The 24,469-nt window shown below is 41.2% G+C and overlaps 1 protein-coding gene across 10 annotated transcripts in view; it reads left to right on the forward strand.

Moving 5' to 3' along the window:
* Window positions 1-24,469, forward strand: part of FOXN3 (forkhead box N3) — a 214,428-nt gene that overhangs the window by 126,793 nt on the left and 63,166 nt on the right. For all 10 annotated transcript variants that reach the window (XM_054161925.1, XM_054161922.1, XM_054161923.1 and 7 more), the window contains one exon: window positions 15,811-15,875. In XM_054161925.1, coding sequence (XP_054017900.1) covers window positions 15,811-15,875 — 65 coding nt within the window. The remainder of the gene's footprint in view (window positions 1-15,810; window positions 15,876-24,469) is intronic.

The raw sequence follows: 24,469 nt of genomic DNA on the forward strand, positions 1-24,469 counted from the left end.
ATACAGTCATTAGCTGATTTATTAAATCTCCTCATTGCTTATTATCCTTCAGGGAATTGTATTCTGCAATGTTTCCTAAACAAAGGTGGTCCTTTCTCCATACTGCCTCAGACCCCTCACATTGGTACATTCTTCAGCAGCAGCCTTGTTGCAGTGCTGGAAGTGAGGTTTTTTGAGCACTTCCTCACTTCCCTCTTGGTTCCTACTGCTGGTGGAGCTCTGGAAAATGCCTGTGCTGCTCCGTGTGTTAACAGGGCTTGGCCCAGGCATGGTGCTCTGCAAGCCACTCAGCCCTCCCATGTGCTGCAGATCGCCTGCAAACCTGCAGAGCTCCTTGAGCATCAGTGGAGCAGTTCTCTGGCTCTGTGAAATCTTGCTGCTTATCCTGTGCAGTTTAAAGACAAAATGCTTCCTGCTAATTATTAACAGTTACTCTGTAGGAACAAATTCATTACAGGGGCACTGAGCCCTGGCCAGCCATCCTTTTCAGCACCTGAACAATGTGGGAGGGAGGGGGAAGAAATAGCAAGAGAAACTGGAGTGCACCAATTAGTCCCAAGATTAGTCCTGAAAGAGGATTGCAATTTCAAGGCCAAAAAGAGTAAGGAGTGGGTAAAAGGATTTGAAATGAGATTATAGGACCTAAAAGCGCCTTTCTTTTGTTAGGGAAATAATTCAGCAGTTTTGCTCAAGCCAGTGAGACAATCCAGTTTAGTGGCTGAAGTAGGAGATGTGTGTTCTTTTGCTATTTAAGGTTCTTTAAGTTGATCCCTGGTTGCATTTCTTAGTGCTTCCTGCAAAATCAAAGTTTTTTTAACAAACAAACAAAAACAGAGAGGAAAGCTATTGCCTCATCAAAAGGCCTGTTGTTTTTAGGAAGCTTATTTGTATTCTTTAAGAAGGGAGCCAAGGAGAGGAGCCACATTGAACTTCCTTTTTTCCTCTGGGGAAACTTTTTTGCTGGTGGTTACTATGAGACCAGCATAGGAGTCACCCTTTCACTGCTTGTCCTACAGATGAGTTTCACTACCAGTTTTTGTTTGTTGACCTGCTCAGAGATGTAAATCAGGCAGTTCCTACTTCAACTAAAAGCACCTCTTCTGTCAGTGTTGTAGTGGTGTATGTGCCTTCCTCTGGGAGGGCAGCCGGCACTAAGCTTTGCTGCCCTATTGAGATCATGATACATGCTCATGTAACAGTAAGCATGTCTGCGGTTGAAGACTGGAGTTTGCTTGGAGACAACAAAGAGAGGTCTTCCCACTCCCTCTCCCTCCAGAAGGAGAATTATAAATGGAAGAATTACTGAACAGAATTACATTGTGGATTTAATAGGAAATGTTGTGGTTTAGTCTATTCATCAAAGCCTGTGTGAAATGATGGCTCTTTTTCTGCCCTTCCCAAGACGGAAGCTGTTTTCTCTTAGTGTGGCTTAGATTCCAAAGGTGTGGAGGGATTATGAATGTATCTATTGTCAGCTTTTTTTTTTACCTTTTCTTTTTCAGTGGAATTCCTCCCTGTAAAATCTATGTAGGCAAGGTTTGAAAGCCTTGCATTCGGTTCGCTGTGCCCACAAGTTTAGAGGAGTTTGTCGGCATGAAGGAGTAGTGAGTTCTGCCATGCTCTTGATTTCCCTTACTGCCGTTTCACAAGAGCCTTTGTTAAATCTGCTTTCAAAGGCAAATGCTTAAAGCTGTCTTCCAGTGTGGCACTGAGAGCTTAGCGGGCATCATCTTGCCACTCAGGCTATTGTGTACTCTTTGAGAAAAACCTCTCTTTTAATAGAGGAGACCCTTTTTCCCTAGAGAAAACCATTAAAATAGGACATTGTGCATACTGTTCTTTGAGTTGAGTTGTTCTCTCTGGACTTGTTTATAAATGAGTATTTTAATTCCCATCTAAAACACTTGTTAAATGCTAAATTTTTCTCCACTTTGTTTTTTATTCCATTACACAGTTCTCATATAATCTAGTGAATCTTACTTGCTGCTTTCTAGCCTTCACAACCTATTCCAGAGTCTCTCCAAGAAAAGAGGGAAAGAGAGAGACCAAGAGATGAACTTTTCAGTAGTTTCCATGGAAATTGATGAAGAAACACAACCTCTCATCCTGTTTATGGGACTTGTGTAAATGGCTTTAATAAGGCTTTAGATGTGAAGTTCTCCCATGCTGAGATGCTAAAGGACGTACAAAATAGCCATAAACTTTCGGAAAAAGAATAAAGACAGTAATAAAGTCCAAAAGGAGTTCAGCAGACAAATTAATGTGGAGGAGGAAACAGTTTAAACAAGTACTGGCAATGATGGCAGAATGGCAAGTCCTCTTAGGAGCAGGGCAGAATAACAGTTTGAAAAGGATAAAGAGTGCAGTGAAATGACAACAATTTCTGCTGATGACATGCAAGTCCTGCTTTACTTCAAGTCAGGTTTCTCTATGATCTAAAGTTTAAGTGCAGGGATTTCTAAAAAGGAATTATTGGTTGAGCATGTTCCAGCTAAACTGAGAACCACAGGTGATATTTGCTGCACCTAGCAGAGGCAGCTGTCCGAGTGATTCAGTGCTGCGATGATTGGGCTTGCTGCTTTCCAATATGTGAGTATTTACTCTCAGTCTTTTATGTGTTGGCTGGAAAATTCAGTGATGCACAGTGTATGACTTTGAAAATTGAGACTTGACTATCAACAAAGCCACCAACATGAGAATTAACTGGAGTGGTGTGGCAAAATCGTTTGTTCCATTTTTACCCCCTGTGATTTGTCAGAAGTTACACTAACACATGAAGAAAATATTTCTGCTTAATTTGTTGTAGTAAACGGATGAGATAAAAATTAATTGCCTCTTTAAAAGGTTACGTCTCGTTCATTCTGAGACTGATTAGTATCATTTCACTAGAATGAGCAAGCTTGAGGTCATCTGGTGTTTGAAAAGCATAGTTTGTTACTTTCTATGATTTGCAGCTTTAGAGAGCTCAAATGGGTATGTCAGGGTGTCAGTGTCTCTTTCTAAACACCAGAGAACCATAATTAATTGCTTCCTGTAATCTAACTCATTGATTTTCTATGTTTGAGGTGATCCAAGGAACAGCTTTTCTCCAGGGATTAATTACAAAGAGAGAGGGAGAGTGTACATACACTCATGAGCATATTTTTGCTAGTTCATACTAATGAGGAATTTTTGCACCCACATGGCAGATACTGATCCAACTGGAAGGAGAGTTGCACAGTATCTGACAGATACTGTGCCCATCCTTAGCAGCTCTTTTGGATGCTTGTAAAGATTGTATTCTTTGTTAGAGAAATACTTCTGGGTTTGGGGGTGCCCATCAGTAGATGGAACTCCTAGAACCTCTTGATTTGTCAAGGAGAGATCTTGTGGTCTCCTCTGCTGCCTGTTACATTAGAGCTATTCAGTGAGCAGCACAGAATTGCTGAATTGTCCTATTTGATTTTATTCTTTAACTTTCTTGAGCTTTATCAAGAGAGAGTGAACAGCCCAGATTCTTCCATGTTTTGGCATGAGGTTATTGCCAAACTACAAGAGGGATATGGACATGCTGGAACGTGTCCAGAGAAGGGCCACGAGGATGATCAGAGGGCTGGAGCACCTCTCCTATGAGGACAGACTGAAAGAGTTGGGGCTGTTCAGGCTGGAGAAAAGGCTCCAAGGTGACCTTATTGTGGCCTTCCAGTATCTGAAGGGGGCCTACAAGAAGACTGTGGAGGGACTTCTTAGGATATCAGGTAGTGATAGGACCAGGGGGAATGGAATGAAGCTGGAGGTATGGAGGTTGAGACTGGATGTGAGGAAGAAGTTCTTCACCATGAGAGTGGTGAAGCCCTGGAATGGGTTGTCCAGGGAGGTGGTTGAGGCCCCATCCCTGGAGGTGTTTAAGACCAGGCTGGATGAGGCTCTGGCCAGCCTGATCTAGTGTGAGGTGTCCCTGCCCATGGCAGTGGGGTTGGAACTAGATGATCCTTGTAGTCCCTTCCAACCCTGACTGATTCTGTGATTTTATGATTCTACTATTTAGATGTTCTGTGTGGAAACAGTGAAAATAAGTATGTGAAGTTGAAGTGGATAGACCAGAGGTGCAGAAACCAGTATCTCTTTGGAAAAGCATTGCAACTTTTTTTTTCATATAGCCTTTGTTTCTACACCTCTGCCTACTGCTGCAAATGCCAGAGTGAAGAGCCCTTGTCTTACTGAGTTGCATTCAATTTCTGCACAAACAGCTGAGGAGAAGCAGCAAAGTTAGACCACATTGTGGATTCCAGCATGGAAGCTGAGGGTTTTTTGAAGTAACAATGCTGGAAGACAGTTGTTGGAAGGTACAGCTTCATCAGTCATATGAAGAATTGCTGCCTTAAAAGTAGAAGGATGACTTCTCGCTATAAATTACATGAAGATGAGCTTTTCTCAGTGAGTTCCTTCATTCAGGTGTTATTGTAACTTGAGAGAATTATTAAATATTATTAAGTGCAATGTTAGTATTCTTAACAGGCTGAAGAGCTGTTTGAAGAGGTAAGAATTAGGGATAAAGATGCACACTGAGTTTTATTTTCCATTATAGGTGGGAGGTTTATTTTCCCGCTAAGATGGAAGTGGCTAAAGATAATTTTACAATGTGTCAAAATTAAGTCCTCTGAGTATTTATTTGCAGTTAGATTTGCAGAATGTGTGAAATTCATTATTTCATAGCTCTGCTTTGAAAATGTGAAGTAGAAGATACTAGTGTTTGGATGCTGTGCTTATTGGTACTGTGAAGATAACTAGGAGCGGTCTCATTCTGAAGACCAGAATGCTACAGACCATGTGCAGTTCCCAGCCACAGTTCAGTGGAGCTTCTTCATTTTGGCAGAGGCTGTAAAGAGGGAGTAGACTTCTGCAGTCTAAATACCTTTGAGGTCTTACCTGCCCTGCTTCTTGAATTTGAGGCTTTGTTGAGTTGATGATTTGTCTGGAAGGAATGGAAAATTCCCATCTTTTTATGACTGGATTGGGCTGATAGGATGAATTTAGTTGAGTTTGTTCTATGTGCTTTAAATTTACTATATAGTGGAGGGCATATTATATTTTTGCTTTTAATTTCCTCTCCGCTTAACTTGAGACTTTTGGGATCCATTCAGGACAGACACTAAACTCTTGTAGGGGCAACTGATGTCAGTCTGTGATGTGGAGCCCTAAGACAATAGCATTAGGGGTTGTTAATAGGAGCCTGGAGTTGAGAGGTGGAGAGGTGGGGCATGTGGGGGCTAGCTCATGTCTGCTACAGTTTACTGGGTCTTTTGGAGATGCATAATTATCTTTGTGTCTATGTTTTTCCTTTCCATGAATGGAAATACTATTTCTGTGGGAGGATTGATCTAGGTAATGTCTCTACAGTGCTTCTGAATGCAAAAGGTTCTGTGTTCTCTAACCTCTTGCTACATCTTTAGACCCAGACTGCAAGCCTGGTGTTAGGTGCTGTAACTTCATATATGTGTGAAAGCTGACAAAATTTTGATGCTAAATTTGTTACTCCTTAGCAGTTTATTTCTAAAAATGTCTCTCTAAGGATAAGTTGATATTTATTCATTAAACTTGTGTTGGTGATAGAAGCACCCACAAACTCTCTCTAATTGATCTTTTGTGCCCCTGGCACACTGTGCAGCATGATCAGACACTGATCTTGTGGGGTATAAGAGTGTGACCACTGAGTGCAGGACTCATGTGGTGGATATGTATGAAAAGGTAGAATTGAGATAATCAGAAAATGTAATTGAGGCTTTCTGAACATGACTACTTGACTTTTATTATTACTATCATCATGTTTTCTACATTTACATAACTTTCTGACATGTGCTTCAAGCACTTTGGTGTGTGGCCCAGTGACTGCAGATCTTTGCATGCTCTTCTGCAGCAGTGCTTGCAAAGTCTGTAAGCACATTAAGCTTCCCAGAGAAAAATATCCTCAGCATCTGGGAGAGGTTAAATGTTCCAAGGGGGAGGTTAAACATTTGTTTTGTCCTCTGCTGCTGTAATTCCAGAAGCCAGATTAGTTCTGAATCATCTGAACCACACTCATTCAAGATTAATGAGAAGGACCAAGTATGGAAAATTTCAACTGGTAAGCGCCTCAGCTTTGAGCAGTAGTGGAAGGGGAGTTCATACTGGCAGCAGCCTGTGGGTCACGTTTAGTTTTGAGTTTCCTTAGTACTTAAATTGTTGAAATGGAGAATTGAACCATACCAAATAAACAAGGATTTCTGTAAGCAGTATGAAGCATTTAGGGGGTGGGATGAAATTGAAGGCCTCCCCTTTCTTTCTCCCATTTATTTGGCTTTCATGGGAGATCAGATTTGCCTGCTTGCCTATGTGCATATTTGCAACTGTGTGTGTGGTTAAGGCATGCTGATGTCGAACCCTGGCTTTTTGAAAAGTGTCATCCATCTCCATTTTGGAGAAGTGCTTCTTTTGGTAGAACTTTACAGTTTGTGTATGGGTGGCAGCTCTGCAGTTTCACTGTGGTTCAGGTGGTTGGCATGGAATTTCGCCAGAGTCTTGTCTGTGCTGTAGCATTAGCCATCAGAGCAGACTCTTTACATCAAGTTGAAAATGATGATACAGGCAATTGCTAGGAGTCATTTGTTTTCTGGAACCTGAGATTAAAGACTTTTTTTTTTTTTTTCCCTCCAGTACAATTCTGATCAAGTAAAACCAAAGCAGAAACAAACCTCTTCTTCCTCACCACTTGTTTTTGCAGCAAACAAAGCCTATCATCAGAAAACAGGAGTGTTCTGTTTCTGATTTTATGGAATAGAGCAAAGTCAACAATTTCCCCACTGGCCATGCCAGTTTTTGATAATGCTGGGGCCCAAGAGAGGGTCTCAGAGCTGCCTGCATGAGCTGGCAGAGCCATGATCCATAGCACATAAGCAAGTTTAGATACCTTGGAAGTTTTCCCATCCTGATGACCACCATGTTTTTCATCCAGGGATGGTTGAGGACCCATCTACTAGCAGTTGCAAAGTAAAAAGAAACAAAGCACTGCAGCATGTGAAGTAATCTGCAGTGGTTTTCCTTACTTCAAAATAAGGAAAGCAGCAGCAAATAACAGCTCAAAAGAATATTCCCTCACCTCTTGTGTTGTTACTTAACAGTTCTTTATTCCTCACAAATACATGTAGACTATGTCAGTAAGAATTATTCCCATTCTTAACACAAAAGAAGAAAAATAAAACTGAGACAGTGTGGTGGTTTTAGGCTATGCCTTTAAAATTTAGTTACAGATTTTGAGCAGAAAAGTAGAAAAAAAATAAATAAATCACTGTTGGGTGTAAAAAGGAAAACAAAATATTATTCTAAACAAATTCACTGGATAAATATCTAGAATAAGATGGGCTGTACCTAAACATTTTTTACTTCTTTTCTGATCTGTGCTGTTTTGCTTTGCTCAGGAGAGATTAACCTGCTTGTCGTCTGGCCTTGGCTGAAATTGTTTAGTTACATCTAACCCACTGCTTTCTCCCTGCTTCTCTCTCTTGTGGGGTGGGGGGAGTGGGGTTGGGCAGTGGAATGGCTTCCCTGGTCTCTGACCAGGGGAGTTTTCACGTTGTTTGCTAATAGCAAATATCTGTATAATATTGTGAATACTGTACATTTTGTACATATTCATTGCATTCCATCGTAGAGTGTAGTTTTTGCTTGTAAATACAGCTTCATTTGCTTCTAACTGAGTTGGTCTGGCAAAGTTAATGCTGGGGGGACACTTACCCACCATAGACAGAAAGGAAAGTCATTTGACTTGCCTGAAGTCAGTGTAAAATCCAACGGTTGAGGCAGAATTAGAACTGGAGGCCGATAGCTGGCATTTCCTAATTCCTAATGGAGACAATTCTTTTTGGAATTAACATGGAACAGTTGTCTCACTGTGAATTTTCAAACACATGTGAACTTTCTCCTACTTCACTATTCAGCCTAGGATTAGAATGTGTTCACAAAAAATGTGTTAAAATATTTAAACACAGATTAGTGAGAAGTTTGCATTTTGCACTATAACTGGCATACCCCAAATATCCATCTCACTTAAAACAACAAATCTGTAAAACATATTGATGTTTTCATTTAGCTGAAGAACAAATCCTCTGTTGTTGTCAATGAGTATATATTCAGCTCTCAGCAAAGACCCAAGTTCGGTCTGAAAGCTACAGAATCTCACCAAAGGATCAAGAAGGCTTCATCTATCACATGACTAGTGAGGTGTCTTTCGATCACCACAGCAGAGTTACTGATAGGCTCCAAAGGACACATGACCACTTTTTTCTTGCAATTAGGAGTTGCCCTTTTTATCACTCTTCCTGGAAATTCAAGAAGCTTCTTCTTTATTCCCTGCCCCCCCCTTGTCTGTCTCCCTCTCTCTTTCTGTTTCTTGCTTAATTATTTCACATGGATGGCTTTGGCTATTTGGAGAACATAATGATTGGACCAGCTTTCCACTTCTTCCTTCAAAAAGTAGCATTAGATTTCATTTCCAGGCATTTTGTTCACGAATAGCTTTCCTGAGCAACTTTTCTTTTATCTTTAATAAAAATTTAGATGGAATACAGCTGGCAGTAGTATCATATAGAAAACTCATTTAGAGTGCACAAGAGATCAAAATTCTGTTATTTGCTCAAAAATGTACTGGACACCTTGGAGAAACCAGGAAAGGCTCCCATGTAGGAGTTTGCAGTCTTGGTCCCACAGGTAGCACTAAGTGAGAGTTACAGAGACAATAAAAGAGGGAGTTGCAGAAGAGAAAGAGAAGCATTGCCAGTATATTAGAGCAGCCTTCATAAATTAAAAATGAGTATTGTGAATTCATAAATCTCTTCAAGAGTAATGTTTTTGTCAGTTATGGGAAAACAGAAAAAAAAAAATGGACTAATGGGTTTTTATATTACAGATTTTTAAAGTAATCAGCTTTCATTAAAATCAGGAAATACCTTAACATATACTTCCCAGATACTTTTAATGTATTGTCATTAGCCCAGGTTAGCAGAGGGTTTTTCCCTGTGATTGGTGAGGAAGCTAGCTTGGCTGTTGCTAGGTGTTTGCTAATTGTGATATTAACTGCCAGAATGCTACTGGCAGGGGTATAATTTGCTTGGGGTTTTTTTGTTTTATTTTGGGGTTTTTTTTGGGGGGTGGTGGTATTTGTTTTGTTGTGTGTGTGGATTTTGTTTGTTGTTGTTTGCTTTTTCCCTTTCTAACAAAATGCATGTGTTACAGGTGTGGCACTATTTAAACCCTTCTAACTGCTCAAAATTTGTAATGTGAGTGATAAATCCTTGAATACAGCTATGGTCATATACCCATGTGTAGAGCATTAACCTCCCTTTTGCAGTGCAGTGGTCTTTTTGGTCCCCATCCAGTTGAGGGTAGAAAATGGAGCTGATAGAGCAATAGAAGAATGCAAGCTCTTCAGTGCAAGCAGTGAAGAGCTGACATGCATTAGAGGAGTTCCCAACCAGACCGAGATACCGTCTGTCTCATATTCACTCTACTAGTTTGTAGTGGGGTGGTTTGGACTGAGTGACCTCCTGCCCTGTCATCCAACAGCCACTCTGCAGATCCTATTTGTGCAACATGACAGTCAAGAGGGATACTCAGTGCTGTGGTCATGAATGTTTCTCATGCCTTGCAGAGTGTGGCTGCTGTAAGGAAGTACTGTTCATCTTCAGCATCAAAGGATGCTATATTCCCACCACAGTAATGCTTCTCAAGCCTTTTTTCCTCAATTACCACCCTATCCTAAACTTTACTTTTCAAGGTTTGATAAAAACCACAGTCTCCCAGCTTTGTTAGACATCCATTTATATACCTTATGGTAACAGTCTGAGTCCAGCTTGCACCAGGAGCTGAATGTACTTGTCAAGAACATCATTCCATGCTGCCACTAGATGCAAGGTTTCATGGGCTCCAGCCAGATGGAGGTACCTGCAGCTATTGTTATCTCAGCAACCTAAATGTAATAATTGTGCTTTTGTTCCTCTTGGAAACTTTTGGAAGTTGACTTTTCCATTGGTTACTCTGATAAAATGGTTGTTTCTCTGATGTTCTGTACATATCCTTCAGTTTGCTGTTCATCAGACGTGTTGGTGAGACTTTCAGTGATGTATTTTGCACTTAGGGTATTTTGAAGTATTTTGTACTCAGAGCATGGGTACAGCAATGCCTTTGTTCCCTTCATCTGGCAGCTGTAGCCTCTGCTCCTTGGAATTTTCAACTGTATTGCTGCTCAGACCGCTGCTGTCAATCCCAGTGCAAAGGGCAGTGATCACAGTGAACTGGGTGCTCTTCTAATCCACTTGTTCTGCATTACTGGGAACTTATGTGCTTCTCAAGAAAGTAGGAGTTGTATTTCTTCCTTCTTGTAAAACCCACAGGCTGAGCTGGATGTAGAGAGACTTCAGTCATCTTTGGCTGTGGTCATCTTTTTTGCCACTGGTAAGGGCTAGCAAAGGGCCCTCAGTCACTGAGGCCTGTTTGTGGTCTAGAACTCTTTGCTTACTGCAGAGTCTTGTGTTGGGTATGTTGTATGCAGCAGCTTGTTAGCTTCAGCTGACATTGTTCATGTTTCTGTGCCTTACTGAGCTGTCCTGCCCAGTAGTCAAAAGCTTTCCTGGGAGCCAGGGTGTGTTTTGGCATTAACTATGCCCCAGCAGCTGAACCCACCACCTCTTGCCCAGGTAGGCTGAAGTGTGTGTGTGGTACATCCTCCCTGTCTCCCCACTGAGTCAATGTTAGAGGCCTTTGAAGTGTGCATTCTGGGGATGGGGACTCCTTGCCTTTTTTATTAGTTTTCCTCCTTTTCTGTGACTCCTGCTTTACCATCACCCTCTGAACGTGTTTGATGACAGTAATTGCCCTGTATTTATTGCCTTTCTTCTGCATTTTCATCATCCCTTAATTGTGGTGTGCAGTCCCACACAATTGAATTTAGTTTGAATTTTTAGTTGCTTGGATTTTTAAAATCTGTTAATCAGGCATCTCTGACAAAGAAGCCTGTGAGAGTTTTTGGCATAGTTGGAAATACTGCAACTGTGAGAGAGAAGTCATACCTGCCTTTTTTCAGTACTTGGCTTTAAGAACTGTGGTCTTCTTGCTCTACTGTGAATTCCAGAAGACAAAAGATTTATAATTCCTTTTTTTTTTTAATTTCTTGAAGCCTATACACTTTTTAAAGGTGTGGCATATGTTTTGGTAGAAATAATTGGAGGGGTTCATATGTATTACTGCTTCTGTATACCCTGGGAGCTCCTGATCAGGCTCATCAGCTGTCACAAACCCCTGCTGGCTGACTATCCAGCTTTCACGTCAGCTTGGTTTCCAGCACAAGTGGTGTCAAAATCAACACTATTCCCATGCAATGTTTTAGATTTCATCAGATTAACATTTTCCTATGGAAGAGCCTTCTCTCTGAAAATTCCCTGCTAGCCCTTGGTCAGGGAGTTTACCCATGCCGAGGGGCTAGCAGTGTGATGGAGGGGCATCCTCTAAGGACTGTGTCCTTAGAGGAAGAACAATTCATCACTTGCCTTGAATGGAAATTGAGTCCCAGTTATTGTTTAAAAAATAGTGAATCACTGGGAAAGGTTGGATTTGATTAAGGGTGGCTTCTGGTGGCCAGCAGGAGCAGGGAAGTCATTCTGCCCCCGTACTCAGCACTGGTTAGGCCACACCTTGAGTACTGTGTCCAGTTCTGGGCCCCTCAGTTTAGGAAAGATGTTGACTTGCTGGAACATGTCCAGAGAAGGGCAACAAAGCTGGGCAGGGGTTTGGAGCACAAGCCCTGTGAGGAGAGGCTGAGGGAGCTGGAGTGGCTTAGCTTGGAGAAGAGGCGGCTTAGCGGAGACCTTGCTCTCTACAGCTGCCTGAAGGGAGGTTATAGCCAGGTGGGGGTTGGTCTCTTCACCCAGGCAACCAGCACCAGAACAAGAGGACACAGTCTCAAGCTGCACCAGAAAAGGTTGAGGCTGGATGTTAGGAAGAAGTTCTTCACAGAAAGAGTGATTGGCCATTGGGATGGGCTGCCCAGCAAAGTGGTGGAGTCACCATCACTGAAGGTGTTTAGGAGGAGACTGGATGGGGCGCTTGGTGCCATGGTTTAGTTGATTGGGTAGTGTTGGATGACAGGTCAAACTTGGTGATCTCGGGGGTCTTTTCCTACCTATTCTATTCTATTCTATTCTATTCTATTCTATTCTATTCTATTCTATGCTATTTACACAAGCAGATGCTCACGGTTTGCACGTTAGTTGTCAGTTCTCTCAGCTGTTAGTTTTCAGCAAGTGTGTGAATACTTCATTTGCTTCTTGTGGTGGTGCATGGATGCTGCAGGGACAATGACTGCACTTCAAAGAGAGGTGGATCCTGCACTGGATGGATGTGAACTGGCACTTCTGAATCCTATCATTTGCTAGGAATCCAGTTGCAGCCTGCATACCCCTTTGGCTGAAGGTATGCTTGAGCTGGTAACGTTTCCTGCAGATCAAACCAACAATAAATGTTGGTGTTTCACCTGTCATCTTATCTGTAAACTATACTAATTCATGTTCTTTCAAAATGTTTCTTTGAAATCTCAAATCTATATGATTGGTTCAAGTCCATCTTCCCCTCACACTCATACCCATGGCCCAATACCCTGTGCACGTCTGCTACTGGAAATTCTGTCAGTCCAAAGCTGTGCATAACAAAAATGTATTAGGCCACAAGTTTCTTCTCACTGATACCAGAGTTCAATCTAGTTACTGCTTTTCTTCTAGTAACTCTCTGGGGATTTATTAGAACTCAAACACTATTTTATACTGTGTTTGGTTGGTAAGTTTGGGGAAAACTCTGCCATCAGTAACACTAATTGCATAACTATTAATCTTATAGCATGTATTGATAAAAAGAATTCTAAAACCAGATTGTGCGTTTTTATTTTGCCTAAATGCAGAGCATGCTGTTACCTCTATAGGAGAACCTGGCAATCTTCCCCAGTAGCTTACAGACTACACTGAAGATCCAATTCATTACAAAAAAACACCTGTGATGGACAGAATAGGTTTTTAATTTAGATGGTCTTTAGAAGAAGGAACTTCTTCAAATGGTTTTGTAATGTGGAAGAGGGAGGAATCAGCTATTTGAGCACTTTAAAGTGAGAGTTTAACTTGGTCATTCCCTAGCTTGAGGTATGTTTTAATAATTGATACCATCTGAGACTTCATGTGCAAAAGTTTAGGAAAAGAAGGAGAATTTATCCAACATAGATTAGGCATAGCAAAACCTTAGCAAAGCCCTACAAACACTGAAGTTTGTTGTTTGAAAAACTTGACCGGTCACTGTAGTACATTAGTTACATGCCTGAATTCTTTAGCTTCCTTCCCTGGGAAGGCACAGTTAATTTTTTCAGTTCATGTGGGTTTGTGATGAATCAGATAGAGGGGGTTTTTGTGAGAGCCTTGGGCCTTTTTTTCAAGTTGGAAAATAAGATCAATCACTATCACTTTGTTTCTCTAGTGGAGACATTTTGTCCATTCAAATACATATACTTTTCCCTCTTCTTTGTTTAACTCTCTTCCACCCATATACATGTATATGGCCACCTGGGAGTAAACTTTTCTGTGGATTAATTTCAGATTTTTTTAAAATGTTTTTTTCCCTTGGGATTTTGAAAGGCACATAGTTACCATTCCGAGATTTCTGACCTCTCTGGTAAATCTGTACAGTAGGAAGAATATGCTATGGCTTTCTGCGTGTAGCTTGATGAGTCCTGTCTCAGAGATTATCCTGGACTCTGAGCCTGTCCTACAGGAGTACAAATGCCCTCAACAGCTCTTGACCTTCATGTGCATTGAGGAGCTACACTTGAAGAGCTGCACTTACAATAAGGAATGCAAACAACTGGTTACATTAAACCCTATGAAGTGAGCATGCATATTCACATGAGTGCATGCTCTAGCACACTCCAGCTATGAATGTAGACTTACTTTTTTCTGGCCATTTTGCTTACTCTCTCTTTCCCCCTCTCTCCCTTCTTCTCTTTTTGTTCATGAGTATTAAAAGCCTTTTTATATTATTATTATTGGATCCTTTTACATTCTGTGTTTTAAGACAGTGACATTTTTATACATTAGCACAAGAATCTCTGCAGAATAATTGTGAAAGCAGTATGGCTTTTCTATATGGCATTTTATCAGATGTTTGCTAAGGTTGTCAATGTAGTAGACAACACCTGTTTTCCATTTCATTGCGGTTTGTGAAGTGCTAGTCAAGACAAGACAAAGTTAACTTTGAGCAGAAATGGTGTGTGGGATTGGATTAAAATTTTCATCCAGAGGAAGGTGGATTACCTTAAAAAGGCAGAGTTCCTCACATTAATCTTACCAAAGTGTATCTACACCCTTGCTTTTAATTTGTATTTGAATTTGGGCATAGGGTAATTACTTACATCTTGATAGCGTAGTTTCATGATACTGATTTCACTAAAACCATGACTGTCTTCAGAGGAGTTTGAAACATCTTTCATGACTACAGGAATTGACCTCCTGGCTAGTCTGTCTCTTCCACTTGTTTTGACAATGCTACAAGAAGTCTTTTCTATATTATCAGTTCTTTACCCTAGGTAATGTGCTTTTAAAATACTGATGCGCCTGAGCCCTAAGGTGTGATCAGTGAAATCCAACAGGTAGCACCTCTTCCATCAAGGACTCCCCACACAGCAGTGGCAGCAGCAACACTCTTGCTCTGGGCAGCACTGCCTGTGGATTTCCCTGGGGAGGGCAAGCTGTGCCCTGCTGGAAGGAGGATCCTGCCCAAGCAGCAGTCATCTGCTCTGTTAAGAGGAAGGCTGCCTTTTTTCTCTGGGAGGTTAGGACCTTCTGCCAACAATGATGGCTGGGGGCATCTGCTGTAGGAAGGAGAGTTGGTCTGGTGTGGTGGTGCAGCAATGCTCTGGCACCTTTGTGGGAAACGAGGAGTGCAGGTAGCCATCAGGCACTTAGTCTCAGCCTCCCCTCTTCTCCAGCTCATCAGCATCGCAAGTTGCTGCCCACAGGATCATGGGCTGCTCTGAGGCAATGAAAAGAACAAGGTTTAGAGGATCACACCAATGTTTGCTCCTTATCCTCCTCTTCCATTTCCCGTATTTGAATCTGTTCCTAGCATTCAGCTGCACTTGTTAGTAAAGAATCCTCTCAGAGGCCATTACCTTTGGGCAGGAAACAAAAGAGGGACCCAGCAGTGCTCTGCTGGAAGCAGAGAAACCACCTGGTGTCCGGCTGAGGCTTTTCCAGGTTGATGCATTAGCTGGGGGCAGCACAATGTTACAGCTCAGTAAAGCCAATGTTTAGGACGGAGTAAAAGCCATAAAGCATTTTGGGGTTTAGAAGATGTCCTTGGGAAAAGGCATTGTGGTGGTTTTAGGCTATGCCTTTAAAATTTTTCACAGATCTTGAGCAGAAAAGTAGTAAAATGTAAATAAATTTTGCTGTACTGAATTCAGTAAGTATTTTGGCACTGATTTGGTGGGGGCTTTTTTCATTATTTATTCTAAATTGTTGTTTTTACTCTCTTCCTCTAACAGAGTGAAAGCATGTACTTTGCAGAGGAGGTTTTTACTTATGAAAGAATGTGAATCTTGAATCAAATTAACCTTTTTTTAACATGCAATTTTAGACCCTTGCTTGAAGGCAAAAGTGGTGTGGTATTACATTAGCTGTAAAAACAAAACACAATTAATGCAAGTAGTAACTTATAACTGCTTAATATAAAAGAGATTTTCTTACAGTTATTTCTTGTTATTTTTAGCACATCAGGTCCACCCATTTGGCCAGGAAGCACCTTTTTCAAGAGAAACGGAGCCCTTCTACAAGGTAGGTGATGGATACTACACTTTGGAGTAACAGTTCTACTTCAAAAAATAACTCTTACAAATTGCACCCCTTTTGTAGTAATCTGTGGGCAAGAAGTAACCAAATATTTTTTCTTTTACCTGTCTCCTTTATTGCACATCTGATACCTTGAAAATTATGATTTATTACATACAGTGAGTGTAGTCTGTGGAAGTGGCTGCTTTTTTTCCTTCCTTGGATTGTTAATTTGCTTATTTTAGAATGTGGCAAAGAGTGTCTTTTTTTTTTGCCCTCCCCTTTGTATGGCTAAAGAGTAGTCAGAAGGAAATGTTCTATGAATGTTGCTTTTTAGCTCTGTGATTGAATCAAGGTTGTTCTTTGAGAGAGATCCTTTCTTTTGCTCCTTAATTATGCTGATAGCAAAATGTACCCAAAGGTAGGTAGCAGCATTGTATTGGGGCAAACTGGCTGAGTGTTTGTCTCGAGAAACCTACTGTGTTTAATGCCATTTGTATTTATAAAGGAGCATTAAATCTCTTACTTCCATTGGATGGACCATATAAACAGAAGCTATATATCTGTGGTTTTGATAGGTGAGGATTTTCAGTCTACCTTACTACACTTTTAAATCACTATCCACTGCTGAGTGTGTTTATATTTCTGCCATTGGGTACATCAAACCACCACTGCTCTTGGTGGAAGTGTTTTGGGAACACAGAAGGCTCTTTCCCCAGTCTGCATGTATTTGTTTGTGATGCAAAAGTAGCTTACACTATTTAGATGCAAGTATTTGTCCATGAAGTGTGTCAGTCTTAGGATGCTAAGAGTTTTCTGGCCTTTTTCATACCAGAAAATGCTATATAATGTCCTGGAACATTTATCCAAATCACCTAGGATGGAGTCTTACAAGGAGGATCACAAGCAAATATTTGGCAGTGCTGCTCAGCTTCCACACACCAGAGTAATCCGGCATCTGTAGTTTACCCAAGAGTATTTTTCAACTGACTCCTTGCACACATCTAAGAATTTGCATCATTCTATTGTCTAACATTTATGCTGAGTTTCAAATGAATTTTAAAGTCATTACAACATTCAGGTTATCGCTTTAACACTAGGAGATGATATGAACTGTGGTCAGCTTTTGGCTTCAGTCTTGTTAGGACAGATCTGCGACCTTTATACTCCTTGCTAATGGGAAAAAAATAGATCTACTTATTTTTCAGGAGAACACACCACTGTTGTGAATATGATTGATTTTTTTTTTCCTGTTGTTGAACAGTTGTGGCTTTAACTGTGTACCTGCGCATACACAGTCTTTGTAGTTTGAGTTCCTAAAAGGTAAACTATCAAGTCCATGTGGTACAAATGTTTTTTACCTCTTCTTATCATGCAAGATATCCAGGAATTCAGAACAACTGTTTGATAGTCCTTATCTCAGTGGTTGCTTAAAGCCTTTTCCCAATAAAGAAGGGTACGCCATTCTCTACTCTCTTTTCTGCCCTCCTCTGCTTTCCAAATTGGGAAAAGAAAACCCTAAAGGCCAAAAACTTTTTAGCGTATTAAAGCAATAGAGAGAGAGAGATGACTGCCTTTTCAAGCAACTAACAAAGCCTAACAGACCTTTAATGGAGTTGGCATTCTGCGTTGCCATTTCAAGTGGAAAACCTAGCCAATTTGAGCTCTAATATGCACGATGCAGCTGAGGTTGGAAGGATGAGAAGTGTGTAAAGAAAAACCTCATTAAAGTAGTCTTTTAACACTTCCTGGATTTAACTTTAAAACAAGAAAATAACTCAACTAAGCCTTTCTGTCTTTCTGTCTATATTTTTTTCCCTTCAATGAGCACTTTCATGTACAAGCTTCAGCAGGTTGTGTGAAAATAGTGTGCCTACTTCTTTCCTACTTCTGACTGTCTTTTTCCAGAAGACTCGGGTACACTAATAGTAGGTGCAAGAGGTGTACTATGAAGGAGCAGGGAGGTTTGTTGAGCAGTGCTATACATGACCATCTTAAGTCTTTTTTTTCCAGTGCTTATATCCATCTTAATGCAAACTGGAGAATGAATTTTTGAGTCAGATGTTAGTTTCAAGTTTTGCCTTTTGATTGGGAAAAGCTTGGTTAACAAAGGGATGTGAAGATTATTTTTTTTTTTACTTGATAAATATTCTGTTACATTTGAAAAGAATGTTGAGGGTGTGTTACAGACAAGAGTACAGAATCATTCTGAAATTGTAATAAGTGTGATACTCACGTGCACTTGTCACATTGCATTTCTTCTGAGTTACTGAAGCAAATGCTCTTCTTCTGGACTGCGGAATGAAGAGAAAATAATTCCACAATGTAAGTAGTAACTTTTTTTAGCCAAGAAAGCTTTGTGGATGCTCATTGTTTCCATTCATAATGTACCTGAATTATTTGGTTAAGGAACCCTAACAGCTTTAAAGAATTTAATGTATCACTCCAGAGAAAATGACCGAGAAACCAGGTACTTGTGTACCTCACAATAGCAAAGGAAGAAAAAGGGAAGCTAAAATTCATTCTAGCTGTTGTGTCCTTGAAGTCTTCAACATGAGCAGGATTAATTCTTTGTTCCTTTCTGGCTGTCTTTGCTTGTACTTTGCTGAAGAATTTTGAACAAAATATTTGTGGCATTTTCTTTTTGCTTAGGTTTTTATTAGATAGATGTCTACCTCCTGTTTCTGTTTTCAGGATCATGCTACTGGTGTTCCAAGCATTAATTCTGTAATCAAAGAAACTAGCAAATTTAGGTTTTGTGTTAAGTCACCCGCTCAGGTGCTCTTTGAAATGTTGAGCTACTTCTACTAGGTGAGAATTGCTCCTTTCATCCATGTGCTCTTTGGTCTAATTATGAAGTCCGATGAAGAGCTTAATATAGGTAGGACCTTCAGCCCTGCCAGACTTGTATACCTTCTCTCAGAACTGACTGATACATCTGTATCCATTGTAGCCTTCAGGATAAAACCAGTTTATACTCTTACTGTCTTGCTTTTTCAGGTTTCTTTCTCAGGTTTTGTAACTTTGTTCTGTACCTGTGTTTTTGTTTCAGTCATGGCTTAATTTTTTTAAACCTGCATGGAGAGCTTTTTTTATATTCTCAGCTGTCATTGCAGATTCCTTATTATTTAATAAAAAGTATGACAGGAAAAAGTTTTTGTGGTGGAAAAGATCTAGATGTCTTCTAAACTCTTCATAAACTTGTGCTGGTGAAGATAGATGGCCACATAATCACATTAAGACCTTTAAAAGTAATGCATTGTGTTCAGATAAGGTCAGTTTCATAGGGCAGGGTGGGATGCAGTTGCTCACAGGCAACAGGTAGTAGTAAAACTATCATGCTGTCCATTCTTGCTGAATAAATTAAAAATACGTCTTCAAATTACCTTTCAGTAGCAGTTGTGTGGATCCCAGCTGCTCGGTGCCACAAACCTGGATGGTGGAGGGGTTTGGGTCTTTTTTCTTAAAAGTAAAGTTTTCCTTTTGAATGGACACCCTGCCCCAAAACTACCACACCCTCTTGGTAGCCTTGTTTACCCTCACACTTTATTAAACTAAATGCAACACATTGCTGTGCCTTCTTGAATCATGTTTGTTTTGTTCTGAGTTGCATGGAAGCATGCGTAGAAGGAGCTTGTGGAACAAAACCAGCTCCATACAGCACCTGCTGTTGATGCTGCAGTGGGCATTGAAACAAGAGTGCAAAATTTGCAAGAGTTGCCCCAGAAGATTTGAGAGCCCTGTGACTGGGCAGTGGCTGACATAAAGCAATGCCTCCCCTCTTATTTTCAGCAAGTACACATCTGCCAGGCTTAATGCCGTTCTTTGGTAAGCTTTCTGAGTTTCTAGTCAAAGCCTGGAAGAAGCAGGCCTTCATGGTAGCACAGATACGGATTCTTCATCATCCAGGTAAGGAAAGTGAACCTGGGTAATCCAGTCCCTATTGCTGTTGAAGCTGAAAATGGAGACAGCCCTCATCATTGTGACAACATGTTCCTCCATGGAATTGCTGCTTCTGGCTGTTCCTGACCAACTAGAGAGACAGCCGTGATCCTTGCCATGCTATCTGCTTTCCTCTGTCAACAAGGTCCTCCACTTCCTCTTCTGACAGTCAGTAAAATTTAAACATGCTGTCTGTAAACATGAAATCAGATAGGAGCTCTTGCTCCAGAGATCCTGCATACCTGGACTCACACATGTGAACAGGATTCATCAGTCCGTGAACCGAGTTCATGACTTTTGTTGAAGCTGTGTTTCTCTTTTAATTAGAATGGAAAAAAGATTGGCAAAAATCACATCCCATTCATAGGACAAAGGAGAGAAGGTGTGAGGAGTTGCGTGTGGCCTCTGGTCCCTCAAGGCTGAGCAATCTTGAGAAAGGAGGGATTGTCATCCCCAGACACCACAAGCTGCTGTGTTCTCTCTCTATCATCATCTGCAGAACAAGCTTACATGGGAATGACTTAGCCTCTTCTTCCCTGGGGAGGAACTGTGTAAGACATTTTCATCTCAGACTGATGGTTCCAGCAAACCATACATGATCTCACTTGGTCCAGCTGCCACTAGCTGGCACTGCCTGGAGGAGCTCTGTCAGCGAAGATTGGGAAGACGCTGTCTTCACAGGGTCAGGTGTCACCAAAACCAGCATGAGACAGTGACTCCACAGTTCATTGCAGAGTGGAAATGGACGCTCAGGTTGCTGCTGCTAAATCAACATTTGATGCCATCAATCTAAGATGGCGGTTTTCATGTTTAGAGTACTGACATCTGATATCTGACCATAATGTAAGACTATCAGGGGATTGCCAAAGCACATAGATAAGTTTATTCTTGGTTGAGAATGGTGATTTATTTACGACAGCAAGAAAATTGCATCCCTAACTCAGAACATTTATTTTGTACAAAATACAAGCAGACCGGACCTGAAAAGTCCTAGTAAAAAGATGGGAAGCAAACTCTTCTATGAATACATTCACACATTTATACAGTAGATGTTTTCCTTCTCTAGTAAGCCTGAGGATCCTTGAAATGACCAAACAGGCCATTAATCCATTGTCTGATGAGCAGTTGTAAGAAATACATTGAACAGATGTTGGGCTTGACATTTTCAGGTGTTAAGTATTAGTAGAAGCGCTTGCTGAGGTGGAAATAAACCATTGGGGAGAAGGGAAAAAGGGTTCAGTTGTTCATTGCCTTTGAGAAGGCTAAAGTAAAATAATTCTCTCTTAAAAAGGAAGATGTCTATCCTGCATTTTTATGTAATAGTGATATTAGGAGAAAAATACAACAACAGCAGGGACCAGGTTTTTTGGAAAACAAGTACTACTGATACCAGCTACTCAGCCTTCTCTCTGGAGAGGTTTGGGAGGATTTGTTACCTTCATGATGGAAGTTAACAACAAATGTACAAAATTGCCTGTGTGTATACATCCACTCATACTTTCTCCCTAATAATGTGGAAGAATAGGGAGGTTTGTCAGCACTGGCCAACAAATACCATAGGGCACCAGCAGGCAAGGTGGACCTCATTCTTCTGGTGGAAATTCAGTTCATCTGCTCTTGCCACTGCTTGAGAAAGACAGGAGCAAATCCTGGGCATATGGGGCAGAGATGCAGCCCATTCTGGAACAGGAGCTGCTCATGAGGGTGAGGAGAGGAAGAGCAAGGAGCAGGGGAGACCTGAAAAATGAGAGGATTCAGTAAGTCTCACATACATTTAACTTTCAGGATTACATGCCTTACATCTCAGAAGAAAACTGAACTTGGAGAGAAAGGTTTTCTTCTGCTGCCTAGAGGTGCAAACAAAAACCAGTATGGCAAGGTAGCATGTATGATACAGATAATATTATATAATGCTTAAATGTAATGATGACTATGAGAAGAAAGGCCAAAAGGAGTGGAAGGCAGTCCAGCTTTAGGTTTGGCAGACTTAGGTGCTCTGATCTGTAACACAGCCTTGGGAAAACCCTTATGCTCAGGCCAACAAAGCACTTGTTTCCCAATGCACATTTGGGTGTCTCGCCTTCCCTGTGAATCTGAATACTTTTTTTTGCCGTGGGTCATAACGCCTTGGGTTTCTGCTCTCTGAGAGGAGGGTAGTAATTGTTCTTCTCACTGCCCAGAGCTGTTAGTCTGCAAAATACTGGACCTGTCTCATATTCCAGTGCTCCACTAATAGGAGAACTGAAGGAACCTAAACTGTATAAAGCAACAGTGCTGCTTGTTAGCTTTTGCAGGGAGGTGTGGTTTAGATTTTGGTGGGTAGGTTTTTTTCCTCCTTGAAGTTTCAATTAAGCTCCTTACTTTGAGAAGTACACTTGGAAATTGCCTCCATAAATGACCAATTTGTGTGGACAACTGGGGCTTGAATGTCCAGTTTAGTTATCTTCATCAGAAGAGTGCAAAACCTTTTGACTTCACCCTGTCCTTTCTTCAAATTTTGCTTTTTGCAACTTCCAGTTTCACCCTCTTTGAAACTGTGGGCACAGTCATGTTCTGTGTTTGCTGGTGTCTTGGCTTTGGTCAACCTATTGAATTAACAGCAAAGCTGCTATATCTCCTTAACAAGAAAGCAGTTTTCATTCACATTGCATTATTATTTAAATTATGGAGTTTTCCCCCTCTTTCCCTCTCTCCCCCTTGAAGGGTACCTTACAGTCTCTTCAGGAGTTTCTTTTCAGGAAGGTGATTCATGTGGTGCTTCCATAGAGACCGAATATTTGAGTAATTTATTTATTATTGGCATTCAATGTGTTTGCAGCGGTGTTATTGAAGAAGTAAAATTAAGTCAGAAGGCTTGTGCAGCATGTCCCTAAGGGAGTAATTTGAACAACAGAGCTCTCCTTTGTTTGGGAAAGTGGGTAAAACCCTTGTGGGGCTGCTGGGGTCTTGAGGGTGCTGGTAAGGGCTTGTGTTTGTGAGAGGATTTTAAAATGACATTAACACTGTGCATTCAATGAAAAATCTCAGTGAGAAACAGCATTTTGCAGTGATTCATACAGAAACAGTCACGCTGGTATGACAGTTTCAGCTCTCTGTTCTGTATAGGACATTTGTGTATATGGTGCTATATATGCTGTATCCACAGATCAGTTGCACAGTATGTTCATGGGGTTTTTATTTCTGTTTTTCTAGCTGAGTGTTTTAAGACAATAGCGAAAGCTGTAGTTTAGTTAGTGCCTGAAGTGTCGTCCTGTTAACATGGATGTTGGAGGCATTAGTAAGCAGATGTATCTTCTGCCTGTTTATATGCCTTATGACCAAAATATCTGAGCTACCTTTGGCCTCTAAAGTTGAGAAGGAAGAAAACTGGACTGCAGCAGACACAATGGTAGATAGATCACATTGCAGAGTGCATGAAGAGAAGTTAAATTCCTACTGTGTTTAAACTCTATGATTTGTGGTTTGGATCTGCATAGTTGTCTTTGCTATCTTTACAGATAACTTTGCTTATTTTGTAACAGTCTCATGTAGTGACGTTTGAAATTATTACTTCTTAGTGACTCAAGATGAAGTTTACTGGCTTTGTTTACTTACCTTGACAACTAGGGAGTGTAGGTGAGTGCTGCAAGGCAAGTCCTACCACAGTGCTAACCTTGGGCAGAGGAGAGGATACATCTGTGTGTACCTGCCTGTCCAACCTTCTGTGTCAGCTGCTGTGTGAACCAGAACAGTAAAACAGCACCTCACAGTACACACCAAAGAGAAAATAACTGCTGCTGCTGTGAGTCCCTGCACTTCTGGCTTGGCTACCTCAATAACTATCATAGTGCAGGAAGCAACAGGGAGAAAACCCAAAGCATGGAGCATTTGAGAAGCTAGGTGGTCCTTGCCCAGACAGAGTTCAGTGCTGAAGTAATCCACAAGTACTGTTGCTCCAAGGATGATGCTAAATGGCTTCAGATATGTTCTTAGCTACTTTTCAGATTGGTCCTGCAGGTTATGTGGCTGTGGCTTTGATATTTGAATACTGAAATCTACTTCCTTTAAATTACCAGCAGCTGATCTCAGCCTTTTTAGGAAAAGTATTTTCTGTGACTGGCCCTTCTGTAGGCATTGGCACAGTTGGTTTTTGTCTAGAGATACTGTTCCTTCCCACTCCCTCACCCCCCAAAACACACATATGGGACTTACAAACTAACAGTGCTGCCCTTAGGTTTCAGTTGGGTGAAGGAAGATGTAGACTAGATACAGCAAAAGAAATCATAGAAACAGTAAGGTTGGAAAAGACCTCAAAGATCATCAAGTCCAACCTGTCACCCAACACCTCATGACTACTAAACCATGGCTTCAAGTGCCACGTCCAGTCCCTTTTTGAACACCTCCGGGGATGGTAACTCCACCACCTCCCTGGACAGCACATTCCAATGGCTAACAACTCTCTGTGAAGAACTTTCACCTCACCTTGAGCCTAAACTTCCCCTGGCAGAGTTTGAATCTGTGTCCTCTTGTTCTGTTGGTGGTTGTCTGGGAGAAGAGACCAACCCCCACCTGGCTACAACCTCCCTTCAGGTAGTTGTAGACAGCAATAAGGTCTCCCCTGAGCCTCCTCTCTTCCAGGCTAAACAACCCCAGCTCCCTCAGCCTCTCCTCGTAGGGCT

Source organism: Dryobates pubescens, chromosome 5 (assembly GCF_014839835.1).
Source record: "Dryobates pubescens isolate bDryPub1 chromosome 5, bDryPub1.pri, whole genome shotgun sequence".
In the NCBI taxonomy this organism is placed as follows: domain Eukaryota; kingdom Metazoa; phylum Chordata; class Aves; order Piciformes; family Picidae; genus Dryobates; species Dryobates pubescens.